Raw genomic sequence first — 14,099 nt, forward strand, 5'->3', positions numbered from 1 at the left:
TACTTTTAAAAACAGCATAAATTCTAAAATGTTTAATCTGGGCATGGTGGCACATGCCTTCAATCCTAGCACTTGGGAGGCAGAGGCAGGAAGTTCTCTTGTGAGTTCAAGCCCAGGCTGCTCTACAAAACAAACAATACAATGTTTGAGATTTGAGTTAAAACCCCAAGATCTAAAATGCTGGAAATTAGAGAGCAGGGAGCTAAAGCATTCATTTAAAGGCAGTCAATACAGGTGTGCTGGTTAGGTTTTGTGAGAGTAACATGAACCTAGACACACCTGGGAAGAGGAATTCTTAACTGAGGAATGGCCTACATCAGATTGGCCTGTAGGCATGTCTGTGGAGCTTTCTTTCTTTCTTGACTCTTTTTTTTTTAATTTTTAAATTTTTTATTGATTTATTTTTTACATTCCACTCCTGTGGGGCTTTCTTGATTGCTACTCTAAGTGGAAGGGCCAAGCCCACCATGGGCCATGCCATCTCTAGGACAGGTAGGCCTGGACTATATAAGCATGAGGAAAGGAACTGCCCAAGGCATGGGGAGCAAGCCACGAAGCTGTGGTTTCTGCGTTAGGCTTATGCTTTGGCTTCCGTTGACCATAGGCTGTAACCAGTAAGGTGAAAGATGTCTTTTGCTCCCCAGTTGCTTTTGGCTATGGTGTTTATCACAGCAACAGAAAACACAATGGTACCAGGCCAATGGTACCAGGCCAATGGTACAGTGGACTCAAAGTTCTCTCTTTCACTGTCACTGAAAATGAAGTCATTTCTGTGGTGATATCTTGCTTGTACAAATAAAGCCTGTCTGAAGGTCAGAAAATGGAGCTTGCCACTAGCTAACCATAGCGGTTTGGAGGTCTGTACAGACAGGAAGTCAGATGGCTGGGCAGAGAGAGGTATAAGCAGGGAGAAACAGGAACTCGCTCTCTTGTCTGCTGAGACACTAAGGAGGTTAGGTGTAGCTGTGGCTTGCTCCTTCTCTCTGATCTCTCAGCATTTTCCTCTGTATCTGACTGGGTTTAAATTATTTAGTTCAATACAACTCCCTTTTACACATTTCAAGACTTTTGGCTGAAAGTCTGTAATTTCCTTTTCCTTAGATTTTAGGTAAAACAGGCTGAGAAAGTTGCTCCAGTAATAACTAAAGTAATTGTGTAGGTGGAAGGTGCAATACAAGCACATGATATATGTGCATACCTGCATACAGGCAGTCACATGTACTTTTGGCTATCCAATTTCTTTATCCTAAACAGCCTAGATTTTTAAATGTCCAAGATAAATTTGTGATTGTAATTTCATTGTTGTCCCCATTAGTGCAATCTTGTTGGAGGATCATTTGGAGAGCTTGCCAACTGTTTTAGTTTGACATAGAAACAAGAATTCTGCATTTTAAGTAAAGTTCCCACGGATTTTATAGTGCGTCTATATCTTCATTTACTGAATCGTCCGTTAGTTCATTCTGTTTGTTTACTCACTGATCATGTATTTCAACATGAATTTTGTTCCAACGTTTGTGACAAATATCTTCTTCCTCCTGGCTCCTTTGTACTTGGCTTTGTCCATACTCTGTCAACTACTTTATAACTCACTATGCATGGATGCTGCCAGTAATCTATGGTACATCATTGCTTTAAACTATGGCCTTATCCGGAGACACTAAAATGTGAACATTAAGTATCTGATGAAATATGGCAGCTGTATTCATTTCTCCACATTTAATACTGCCAGTGGGTCTGGGTAGTATTTTATATTCCTCTCCAGCACCTGAACTTACTGCCCCCCCCAACTATTTACTATTTTCTATCACAGTAAGCAACACAATCAAAATGTACAGTTCAGGCAGCTGATCTTCAAGGAGCATCTGCAATTGTTGCTGATATTAGGATCTCCATGGATGTCACTCAAAGGTTGACATTTCACTGCCAATATTCTCTTTTAGGCAATAATGTGTTTCTCAAGAGTCACTTCCTGCCAGATACGATACATGCCTGTAATCCCAGCATTTGGGAGAGAGAGGCAGGAGAATTAATTCAAAGTCATCCTTGGCTATATAGTGAGTTCAAGGCCAGCCTGAGGTACATGAGACTGTCTCAAAACACACAAAAATAGCATGTCTTTCCTCAGAAAGAGCTTGTTTGACTGGACTTCCTGTTCGTTGTCTTAAAACTGGTTCTTCACTTAGGGCAAAACAGTTCAGCTTCAGTGTTTAAATATGAATTCAGTTGAACAATTCTAACTTTCAGGGAAGAATGCTGTCCCAGGTGTGACAAAAGTATTGTGGATAGGAGAGGCAGGCTATGCAACAGTGCGTTCTTAGGTTTTCTCTGCTGGGGAAGAACCCACCCCCCACCCCCACCCATCTGTACACTCTAGTCCTGCACATTTATATACTCTACATGCTTCAAGGGTGCTGAGTTGTGTTTGACCATGTGATTAGAGTAAACACTTAACATACTAAATATCCCATGCCCACCTTTAATGTCATTTCTTTCTGTATGACCCAACTGTATGATCTAGTGTCTCTATAGACTTAAGACTAAAAAGACACAATGGACATCTCAATAGCACTTTCTACAAAAAAGAATGCTTTATTCAAAAATAGGATCTTTTCAAAAAAGAGAAAACTTTTATGTACAGATACTTAGTTTAGAAACAGTCAAAAACACAGTAAGAGAAATCAAGATTCCAAAATTATGATTGGTAACATGCAATACTGCTGCTGAAGCCTTTCTCTTACCACATCTCAGTAATTCATGTTTTTTAAGACAGTGGTTGGACTTCCCTCCTATATACCACCCTTCATGGAAGACACAGCCATGGCAATGGATTGGCAGTGCAAAGTTCAATATGTGATTTTTTTTTTTTTAAACATGGTTACTGCCTCTCAAACTGAGAGGCTCTAGAAATTTTCTTAGTGTCAACATTTTTTTCAAAGATCTGAAAGGAAGTTTAATTTTTTTTCTAACATCCAAAAGTTTTACTGTTTGAATTCACAAGCAAAATCAGAGTACTTAAAAAAAAAAAAAAAAAAAAACAACAACAAAAAAAACCTAAATGTGACTTCAAAGAAATCAGTAGGTAGTATTTTGGACTATGCCTTCATACTCTGGCCAGAGGGAATTCATGGGTAGCAGTGGTGAAGCAGAGCCCTAGAGACCCTGATTTCTGAGAGTGCAGCCATGTCCTTATTGACAGTGATTACGAGTAAAATTCATAGCCTTGCTTGCTCACTGGAGTTCCATCTTGCAGACATCTCCCTTTCCTCTCTGCTATATACAGTCCTGTCCATCCTGATCCGAAGAGTCAAAGGAGGGACTGTGGGCTGCTTTGTAATTTTACATTGCTTAGTACTTAGAGGAATGTTGCAGCCAATAAATGTCACTCATTTACAAGTAAAAATATACAACACAGGCCATAAAAACAATGGAACTCGTGAAACCAAAAGACTAGAACTTGATTCAATGAAAATGACAAACAGTAATTCCAGCCTTCTTTTAGTATATATCAAATTGTATCATGCCTTTCCTTCCACTTTGGTTGGGTTGGTAAGTGTCTGGTACCTTTCTGAGTCATTAGTTACATCATTTCCTCCAGGATCCCATATTCAATAGGCATTTTTTCTTGACCCCAAAAATGATCTTTTCAGTGACATTATAGGGATAAATGCAAACTGCCCGCCAACAGTAACTACTTGTCAAATATAGTTAGTTGTCATTCTTCATATAAATAACATCTATAAAGAACAAGATGAAGTTGCCAAGGAACTTATGAGGCAAATTTACAACGCTCTTAACAAAAACCATGGGGCAACTTCATAAGGCCATATATGAAAAGATTACCTATAAATCAAATTGTCATCCAACACATTTTAATAATTAAATAGTTAAATATGACACTGGATCAAAAATGACCCCAGATTGTGAAAGAACTAATCCCACAATTTAATGAGGCCATCCCAACCACACGTGACGACCTTGGATGTCTCATGTGGATGCCACACTGCACCTATGCACACTTTATCATGGGCTTTAAACCGACTGTAGAGTTTTGTGGTCTTCCAGTCCCAAATGTTTAGCTTTCCATTTCCATCTCCTGAAATCACATAGCTGCAACAGAAGGAAAACAAGTCCCAGTTATTCACATACCTTAAACCGGTGAAATGAATGAAGAGGCAGAGCTTATGTTTTTACCATAGAAAATGTGAATGTACAGTACTCAGAAGAATAAACATATGAATAGTCTGTAGTTGATGTCTCCAGTCACTCCCCTCCGATAAGCTGCCAATCTAAGAGCTAGAAAGTTATTTTCACTGAGGAGACTGGGAGTCTCTGAACAGGAAAACGGCACAGAGGAACCTGTTTCATATGTAACCAGTGCACATGGTAGGTATGTTACAGTGCAGTGAACTTTGAACCACTTTTACCTTCAGGATGCTTTGAATATGTCGAAGACTAAGTCAGAGAGAGGAACCGGAGGCCTAATTACCATGCTAAATATACAAAGCCACAGGGTCTCTGAATTCCTTCCACCTATATATTTTTAACTAAGAGTAGAAAAAAAAATGCAGAAACTTCACTCTTGTGATCTAGAAATATCCAAAAGCTGCATTTCTGTTTTCAGTGTAGACAAATCTGTACACGGGATTTGAAGTCTGTCCAACACTGTGATGAATAATTCTGGTATCCACTCAACCACAGCGACATAGAACGCAGAGAGAAAGGCATGGTGACACAAATAGGAATGAATGTATTAGGTAGTTAAAAGGCACAGAGGAACCTGTGCCTTTTAACAGAGGAAGACCCTACAGAAAAGCCAAATCTAATTTTCATAACTTGTTTTTGCCTTTGTAATTTCCTAGCTATCATTTTGAAAGGTTACACAGTTCTCATGCAATTACACAATGAAGTGCTGTTACTGAACAACACTATACCATACCATCATACATGAATATGAAGACTTAACTTACCTCATATCTGGCGAGAAGTCTACCTGACAAGCATAGCCTGCTACCATATGTCCCTTAAAAATTTTCTTCTTATTTAATCTGAATCTGTTTTGTGCTCCAAAAATTAAGATTTGGTTATCCATTGACTGGCATGCTAGCCATTTTCCTGTAAAATGCAATAAGTGACATATTTTAGAGGAATATTTAATATTTTTTTTGGTGGGGGGTTGAGACAAGGTTTCTCTTTATAGCCCTGGCTGTCCTGGAACTTGCTCTATAGACCAGGTTGGTTTCAAACTCAGAGATCCGTCTGACTCTGCCTCCTGAGTACTTGGGAATAAAGGTGTGTACCACCACTGCTGTTTTTAATACTTTTTAGTGGTTTATTTTAAATACATGAACTTTCATTACTTCTGTGCTCAACTACTACTTTCATATATATATATATATATATATATATATGTATTTTTTTTTCCAAGACAGGTTTTCTCTGTGTAGCTTTGTAGACCAGGCTGGCCTCGAACTCACAAAGATCTTCCTCTGCCTTCTGAGTGCTGGGACTAAAGGCATGCTCCACCATCTCCCAGCTCAACTACTTTCTAATACCAGAAAAGCAAATTCCTATGGCACCTGTAAAGTGTTATAACTCAGTCACTGGCAAGAGGTATGTTTTATCTAAGGGACTCAGCTCCTGTCATTCCATTGTCACTGATTACTCTTCACATCAAGGCTTTTGATTTTTTAAAAATAAGGAAACAATTGCCAAGCTTAGTGTCAACAGAACTTAAGTTATTAACAAAATACGCTAAATGGAATTAATTTATAATAACTCCAGACAATAGAAATACAGAATAGAACTGAACTACTTAAGACTAGCTCTGGTGATGAATGGAAGACTATCAAAGACAAGTGCACAAAACCAAGGATTAGCTAGTGCAGCAATTGTTTTTTAAGGGTTTGCTGCTTTTATCTACCCTGGAGTCTGCAAAGCCCCTAGGTGCTCAATACAGTGTTTACTCATATCTTATATACTTGTAAAAATTACCCAGGAAACAGCCCCAACACTGTCTAAGTGAGGGAAAGGCTTGTTCAAGAAGGGCCAAAAAACAGTACATGAAGTTCTGAATCCTGACGACTATGGGTATATATGGGGACTGACAAAGTGGTATGGACTTGGTTGTTTTCTAAGAATGACAGGGCTCTTGCCAACTGTCACTGAGCTGCCACAGAAAGGCAGATGGAGGGGTAGATTCTCCTTGTCCTCCGTCTACCCCCAGGACAGCTCTGAAACCACACTTCACACCATCATGAGAGCTTGATGGTATGCCTATAGTACAATTACCTGTTACTTAAAAGACAATGGATTATCCAATAGGAAAAGTATTGATTTGTTTTGTTTTGCTGAAGAAAATCCTTTTGCGATGCAGCTTTCTCTCCCACAGTCCCCAGTACCCTTTGTTTTCAACTTGGGCCCTACAAAATGGCTCCCACAAAGGGGTGGAAAGAAGGGACTTTGCCATCAACAAGAATAAACCATTAGGGCTGGAGAGATGGCTCAGGGGTTAAGAACAGTGGATGCTCTTCAGGAGAAAATGGGTTCATTTCCCAGCACCCACACTGCAGCTCACAACTGTAATTCTGTGTCTGTAATTCCAGTTCTAGGGGATCTGACAGACACCCATGCAGTGAGTGGGCCGCATGAAGCTAGAGCAGTCAAATTACAGGTAAGTGTCTGCCATGAAGGAGGAGCAGTCAAAGACAGACAGGTACATGCCATGAAGGAGATGCATTCCGGACGTGAGCTCTGATAGGAGCTCACCAAAGCCGTCTGGGACAGAGGAATGAAGTTCTGTATCATATCTGTATGTCTATCCACAACATGTAACAAGGATGCAGGCTCATCAGACAAGCTCCCCACTGTGGTGACCTATTCCTGCTACCAGTCAATCTCTACAGAAAAATGTGCATGAGAACTAAGCACTAAGAACATAAGAACTAAGAGTGTCAGATAGGGCGGTAAGACTGCTCTAAATGACCTTTTATAGGCAAATTGCTAAAATGCTCTCATTCTGAAGAATCAGACCACAATTTCCTATTCTCTTGAAAGTGCTTATTAAATGATTTATTGAACCTGATTTGTGTTGGAAGAAAAATTATTAAAAACTAAGAAACAAAAAACAACTGTCAGAAATCCTTCATGTCAACTGTAAATTACTGATTCTTTTATTTTTTCCATAACAAAGAGTGGGAGAGTGTTCGCATAGGAAAACCAGTAATTACTCCTACTCCTGAAAAGGTTTCCTTATACAAGCACGGACATCCTGACTCCCCACACGCAGTGCTCCAGTCCTTAGGACTCCAGCCATTACTCTATGTTTTAGAAGCTCATTTTAGAGCACATTCTGTGTTCCAACTCACCATTTGGAGACAAAGTCACTGCAGGCATTGAGTGCATACTGGGTTCTGCTATGTACTTAAAATCCACAGGGATATCCCTAAAAGTTGAATATAGCATACATATTAGAATGAGGAATTCACAAAAGCACATTTGGAAGAATTATCCAAATAAAAGCAACTTGCTTTTCATTAAACTTCCAGGATGCAGTTTATTACTAAAAAGCTTTTATTTTACAAATGACTTTCCATGAAAATTGTAAAGGTGTCAGTAGTTCTAGTTTCTAGTTCTGAGACTTAACTTTGGCCCTTATATTACTAAATGTCCTTTAATGATGAACTCATTTTAAAAGATGCCATGGGAGGCAGCAGAAGATGTCTGGGCAAACCTGTGAGGAAGGTTATTTACCTGCTATCCAACCTCACCTGAGTACCTCATGAGCAGGGGGGAGTGTTACGGTGCCCTTAGCACTGCGTGTGGATGACAGGCAGAGCTGCAGGATCTGTGCATTAGTTTCGTCTACCCAGAAATAATGATCCAGGCCACAGAGATTATGTGCTTGGTACCAAGCATCTTTTCAATTTGCATGTAAAGCATTTCCAAAGTGTATAGTACAGGAAAAAAAGCAAACTACAGAACAGCAAAAACCTCATGTGATAAAAATGCCTAAATATGTAACAAAATTCAGAAGTATTCACTTAAATTGAGAACCAAATGTACCAAGTACCTTTTCATTTTCATTATTTTTTTTAATAATTTGGAAATTTTGAAAGGGGTTTTGATATTGTTGCTTCCTCTGGTACAAAAAGTGTTTGTGTGGAGTAATGTGTAGGAAATGTAATCCAGTGAAGAGTGACTTCAATCTGTAGGTATGATTTGAGTTTCAATACTTTGCTTAACTGGAAAATCATGTACAGATTTTTCTGTCATTTACTCATCATTCAGAGGGAACAGATGGCTAGAGGAAAAGACCTCTGCTGTGACCAGAAAAGTGATGCTCTTTAGTGCCCAGGGCTCATGTTTCTAAGCACAATGAGAAGCGACTTTCAGAACAATCCAAGTCTTTAAAAAAGATTCATGTCCTCCCCTTTGAATTTATCACTAGGAGGCAGTGAATTTTTTAACATGGATGAAGCAAGAGCATGTTCTAAATCAACCAACCACATTTGCGGGTCACATCTTTAGTAAACAAAGCAACAGGAGTCTTGGTACAATTAACTCTAGAACAGTGTCTAGTGACCCTTCCACAAGGGTTTCATGGCTCTCTATGGGTCTACAGTGTTGAGTGACCATTCCACAGGGGTTGCACATCAGATATTCTCCAATCAGATATTTACATTATGATTCATATTAGCAAAAATTATAGTTATGAAGTACCAACAAAATTATTTTATTGTTAAGTATAGCATGACAAGAGTCATGCTATATTAAAGGGTCACAGCATTAGGAAGGTTGAGAACCACTGTTCTAGAACAAGAACTGAATCTGAACTACCCTTGGAATTTCATTATTTCTGGCAAAAATGCCTGCTAGACATAGTTAAATGTCATAAACACAGCACCAATTTTCTACTTAGATACTGTGATTCAATTATCAGAAGGTTGGAACTGATTTCAGATCATCTGGTTTGGAAATGAACTTATCAGAAAGCTAACAAGTCTGTGGCATTTTAAACATAAAAGATAAACAGCAATGTTTATTCATTTCTATAAAATTTCCTTTAAGAAATATTTTACCAAAATAAATACAAATAAAAATAAAGTAAAAACAAAATCCCCATGCCTACTGACATGCTTTTAGCTGATTAGAAGGCCACGGCTGCTAGTATCTATCATAACCTCCAATTCTCCTTCTCAGTTTTGCTATAGTATTTGCTTGTATAGCACTGTTAAAGAAAGCCTAGCTTCCTTTGGTTGTTGCCTTTTAAGTATTTATTTTTATGTGTATGGGTATCTTGTTTGCATGCATGTGTGTGCTTGGTGCCTGTGGAAGACAGAAGAGGGCATCTGATCCCCTGGTATTAGAGTTAGGTAGACTGCTTTGAGCTGTAATGTGGGGGGTGGGAATTGAACCTGGAAGAGCAGCTGGTGCTCTTAACCATCGAACCAAGTGGTCCTTTTCCTCTATTATGGTGCTACAATGAGGTAGAGGACATATAAGTTTGGAAAAACACATCTTGCATAAAAGTCTAATTGCTGGGAACTTCCTGCACTTGGGCTCACTCTTGCTGTAAGCTTAGCCTCCCCCTCCCCACCTCCACTAGTGCCAGAATCACCAGTAATTACTCTCAGCAGAGACTGCAGGAGATCCTGAGGGTCCGAGCTATTTGCTTCCTGCTCAGCAGATGCAAGTTACTTTCTCTCGCTACAAGTCTTCCCAGTCACCCAACCAGCCACAGAACCACAAACCCAAGTTCTGGAATCAGTGTGACATGCAGTTTTTCATATACATACATACATACATACATACATACATACATACATACATACATACATACATGTATATGTTTCCCTAGGCAGATCACTTAAACTATCTTAGTTTCCTTATATAGCAAAGACAGAAAGACCCATCCCCATGTAAATATACCTATCTCATGAGACTGCTTTGCACATAAAATCAAAGTTTATATAAAATGCTTACCCTAGTGACTGACACATATAAAGTACTGGCTCCCCACCTGTATCATCACAAATGATAGACCATCTGATAACAGGTGACAGTCAAACAGATCTGCAGCATGTCATCATTTGTAACCAAAGAGCATTGGGCCTTTTAGGAGTGTTTCTTAGGATCCGAGAGGCAAACAAGGGTGCTAACATTGCCACCTTAAGTTAATCAAAGCATTGAGGAAATACAAGTGTACAAAGCCCTTTAACTGGTACAGCATCTCAGTATTAACTACCTTCTTACACCACAATACTTTCAATGATGGAGCTGGAACAGCAACTCAAGATATAAACATCTGAATGTTTAAGTAAAATCAAACCACCCCCCCCACACACACACATAACATTGATATCAGGCTGGGGAGATGGTTCGGTGGCTAAGAGTGCTTGCTGTGCAAGTGTGAGGATCTGGGTTCAAATCCTCAGCACCCATATATGACTGTGAGATAAAGGAAGACACCTACGCACTTGTTTGGCCTCTGCACATATGCGGATGGGATGTGCACACGCCCACAAGTACGCACATACCATGAGCATACACCCAAAATCAAGCTAAACCATCCAAACGAAAACACTAGTGCTCACATCAGATTTTCTGTGGAAAATAGCCAGCTTCCTTCCTTCCTTCCTTCCTTCCTTCCTTCCTTCCTTCCTTCCTTCCTTCCTTCCTTCCTCCCTCCCTCCCTCCCTCCCTCCCTCCCTCCTTCCCCCTTCTTTTCTTTCAGTGGGCCTTGCACATGCTATGTAGGCCAGCACTCCCTCACTTAGAGCTAAATCCCTAAGAAGCACTGTTTCTCAAGACTAATCTTAGTTTCAAACCAAGACCCATAAGGATGAAGCTAAATGTTAAGGCTAGATACAAAGTGCAGTCAATGTCAATGGGGATAGTCTTGAAGGTTACAGTGTTGGTGTACAAGTTGCATTAAATCTAAAATTACCTCAATTGTCTTAACACCCTGAGGGCCTACCCAGCCTACTCAACTCTCCATAGGAGTCAATCTGAGGAGAAAACCCCGGCTTTGGTTCAAGGCTGCTTGCTTTCTCTTAAATTACAACTTGTAGGGGTGGGTGGGAAGGTGCACTCTGGAGTCCTTGCAAGGTTGTGTGGTCTCCACTGAGCTCTGCTTTGTGACTATAAAAACAAGCTGGATTCTATCCAAGCTCTGATTTTAGTAAGAAAGATTACCACTTATTTATTTGCAACTAAATCATAAGACAATCATGACACTTAATGAAACCAGTTTAAGTATTTTTTTTTTTACTTTAGAAAAACTTTTTTTGATATAAGGAAAAAGTATTCAATATAACTGATTATAGTCAACAAGCAAAATGCTTGTTTAAAGCTGGTGCTATGGGACAACTCACAGCACGAATGATTACAAAGCAGGCATTAAGAAAATTAAAAGCTAACTACGTTGGGATGTTCTTTGGATTTGTTCTGAGGTCAGGATGTTTGTGTGACCCTCACATAATGAAATGTAGCCAAACATTCTACACTTTGCCATTTTACAAAGATGAATAAGCTATTTAGTAAAGAATGTGAGAAGGGCTGGCAAGATGACCTAGTGGGTAGAGGGGCTGTATGCACCCCGTGTTTGATCTTTAGACCCACCTGTGAAGAGGCCCTGGCTCCTTAGGGTTGTCCCTGATCTCCACATGTATGCAGTAAACACAAGCCAACACACACACACACACACACACACACACACACACACACACCTAGTAACACAGAAAAGAGAATGCATGATACCATAATATCATAATATGACAGTTATCATGACCACAAAACAAGCAGTTAAAATCCATGTACTTTGGAGGGGTCTCCAGAGATTGTGAAGAATAGCATGTTTAGATTTCAATTTCCAAATGAAAATACTTGGGCTAGAAAAATATGCAAATAGATGTTATCAGGCTTTGACTTTGATTATAATTTTTATCTATTTATTTATTTGCTTTATAAAAGTCAGACATTTTACTGATGAACACTCACCATTCCCAAACTCGTAGGCTCTTATCATCAGACGTACTCACAAACCGTCGATTCTCATCCACAAAAACAATGGTGTTGACAGCTCCCAAATGCCGATCGTATTCCTGAACAATCTCTCCACTGCGAATGTCCCACTGTGCAGCAACAAGAGGGAAGGTATAGATGAGGTGGGACTCACAAGCAGCAGACTACACTTTGGAACCTAAGATTCCTAGTATCCCAAGCTCATCAACAACGAAGTGATGCTCTGTTCTCCTTACAACCCTAACAGACACCCTGAAAAAGGCTCACCTGCACAATCTTTTTGTCAGACATCCCGGCCACAAAGAGGTTTTGCTTGTCTTCATCAGGATTGAACTTGACACAATAGGGCACTTTTCGATTTGTAAATCTTGATATACACTGTCCTAAACCAGAGTCAAATTAAACAAGAAAAACAAGTTTCACTCCTTCATCCTTCATCAAGTAGTCATTACTTAATGAATCCCTAGGAAGTGCAGCTTGCTTACACTCAACACCAATACACTGGTACTTTTCATAGATTTTTAATGATTCAACACTTCTTTTTCAGGAGTTGGGGAGATGGCTCAATTGGTAAGAATGCTTTCTGTGCAGGTTAAACACTTGGGTTTGAGTTACCAGCATCACGAAAACAATCAGGCATGGCTGTGCACGTCTGCAAACCCAGCATGGGGGGCAGAGACACATGGGTCCTAGGAGCTTCCTGGCCAGCCAGTCTGGCAAACCTGGTAAGCTTTCAGTTCAACTGAAAGGCCCTACCTCAAAGCAATAAGGTGGACACACACACATGCTCACATACACAACTTCCCCAAAAGTAATGTACCTCCAGTTATGAGACAAATTCTAGTTACATCAATGCACAGAATATTTTGAGCAACAGAAAGCATTAAAAGTCATGAGAATGAATATCAGATGTCAAGTTGAGTGATGAGTTAGAAATACAGAGAAATCAAGGTGTGATTCTATCTACAAGTTGTTTAAGAACAGGCAAAGCATCTGTGGTGACAGAACAGTTCTGATGTTGGCGGAGTGGGTGCAGACTAGGAAAGGACACATGAACTCTACAGTTTGCGAGAATGCTCTATGTCTTATCTTGGTGGTGTTTAAAACAAATTTGTAGACATTTACTATTAAAAAACAATCACTGAACACCTGTGCACTTTATGCTTTATATGTATCTTAATTTTTCAGAGCTGTAGGAAGGTTGCATTTTATTTAGCCTTGGGGACACTAGCCTGACAGGAGGGTGGAGTCCAGGTGGGAGTAACTGCCACTCTCCAGATCATGACAATGTACAGTCAGAACTGAGAACCACTACAAACAAGGTGGCTGATGGAGGAAGTCCTTCTGCATGCTGTGAATATATGTTTTTCTTATTTGTTGATGACTAAAGCTGCTTTGGCCAATGGACAGGCAGGATTTAGCCAGGCAGGAAATCCAAACAGGAATAGAGAAAGGTAGTAGGCAGAGTCAAGGAGACACCATGTAGCTGCTGAGGAAGCAAGAGACCTGGGCATCACCAGTAAGCTAAGACTCTGTGGGAATACACAGAATAATAGAAATGGGTTAATAATTAAGAAAGAGCTAGCCAAATAGAAGCCTGAGCCATCGGCCAAACAGTTTATAATTAATATAAACCTCTGTGTGTTTATTTGGGACTAAACGGCTGTGGGATTGGGCAGGACAGAAACTCCCATCTACAGTGAGGAACCTGTGTTGGAGTCAGGATAACCTTAGATTGAACCAACTCTGTCACTGACTAGATGTGTGCTCTCGAGAAATCTACCTTCAGGGTCAGTTTCCTCACCTGTAATATAAGACTAGCACACCGCATAGTCAATATCCAGTAAACATTATTTATTATCATTAACTTGGCAAAATCAAAGGTTTTTTTTTCCTTTTCTTGGTTGTTGTTTTATTTTCAGACTGTGTCTTACTCTGTAACCTAGACTGGCCTCTAACTCCTGGTCTTCCTGCCTTAGCCTCCTGAGTGCTGTGATTGTAGCTATGTACCGTCTTCATTCCTGATTCTACAAGATGTTTTCTAATAATACACAACTATACCATCACAAAGTACCGAC

General features: G+C 39.8%; 1 protein-coding gene across 1 annotated transcript in view; it reads right to left on the reverse strand.

Annotated features, from left to right (window-relative positions):
- Nucleotides 1–2,563: 2,563 nt before the first annotated feature.
- Cdc40 (cell division cycle 40) overlaps nt 2,564–14,099 on the reverse strand; it is a 44,272-nt gene continuing 32,736 nt past the window's right edge. Inside the window, exons 11-15 of the mRNA XM_027402191.2 lie at nt 12,289–12,404; nt 11,998–12,131; nt 7,365–7,441; nt 4,968–5,112; nt 2,564–4,107 (exon numbers count right to left, since the gene is read on the reverse strand). Of these exons, the coding sequence (XP_027257992.1) occupies nt 3,930–4,107; nt 4,968–5,112; nt 7,365–7,441; nt 11,998–12,131; nt 12,289–12,404 (650 nt within the window). The 3' untranslated portion in view covers nt 2,564–3,929. The remainder of the gene's footprint in view (nt 4,108–4,967; nt 5,113–7,364; nt 7,442–11,997; nt 12,132–12,288; nt 12,405–14,099) is intronic.

Source organism: Cricetulus griseus, chromosome 2, assembly GCF_003668045.3.
Source record: "Cricetulus griseus strain 17A/GY chromosome 2, alternate assembly CriGri-PICRH-1.0, whole genome shotgun sequence".
Lineage (NCBI taxonomy): Eukaryota > Metazoa > Chordata > Mammalia > Rodentia > Cricetidae > Cricetulus > Cricetulus griseus.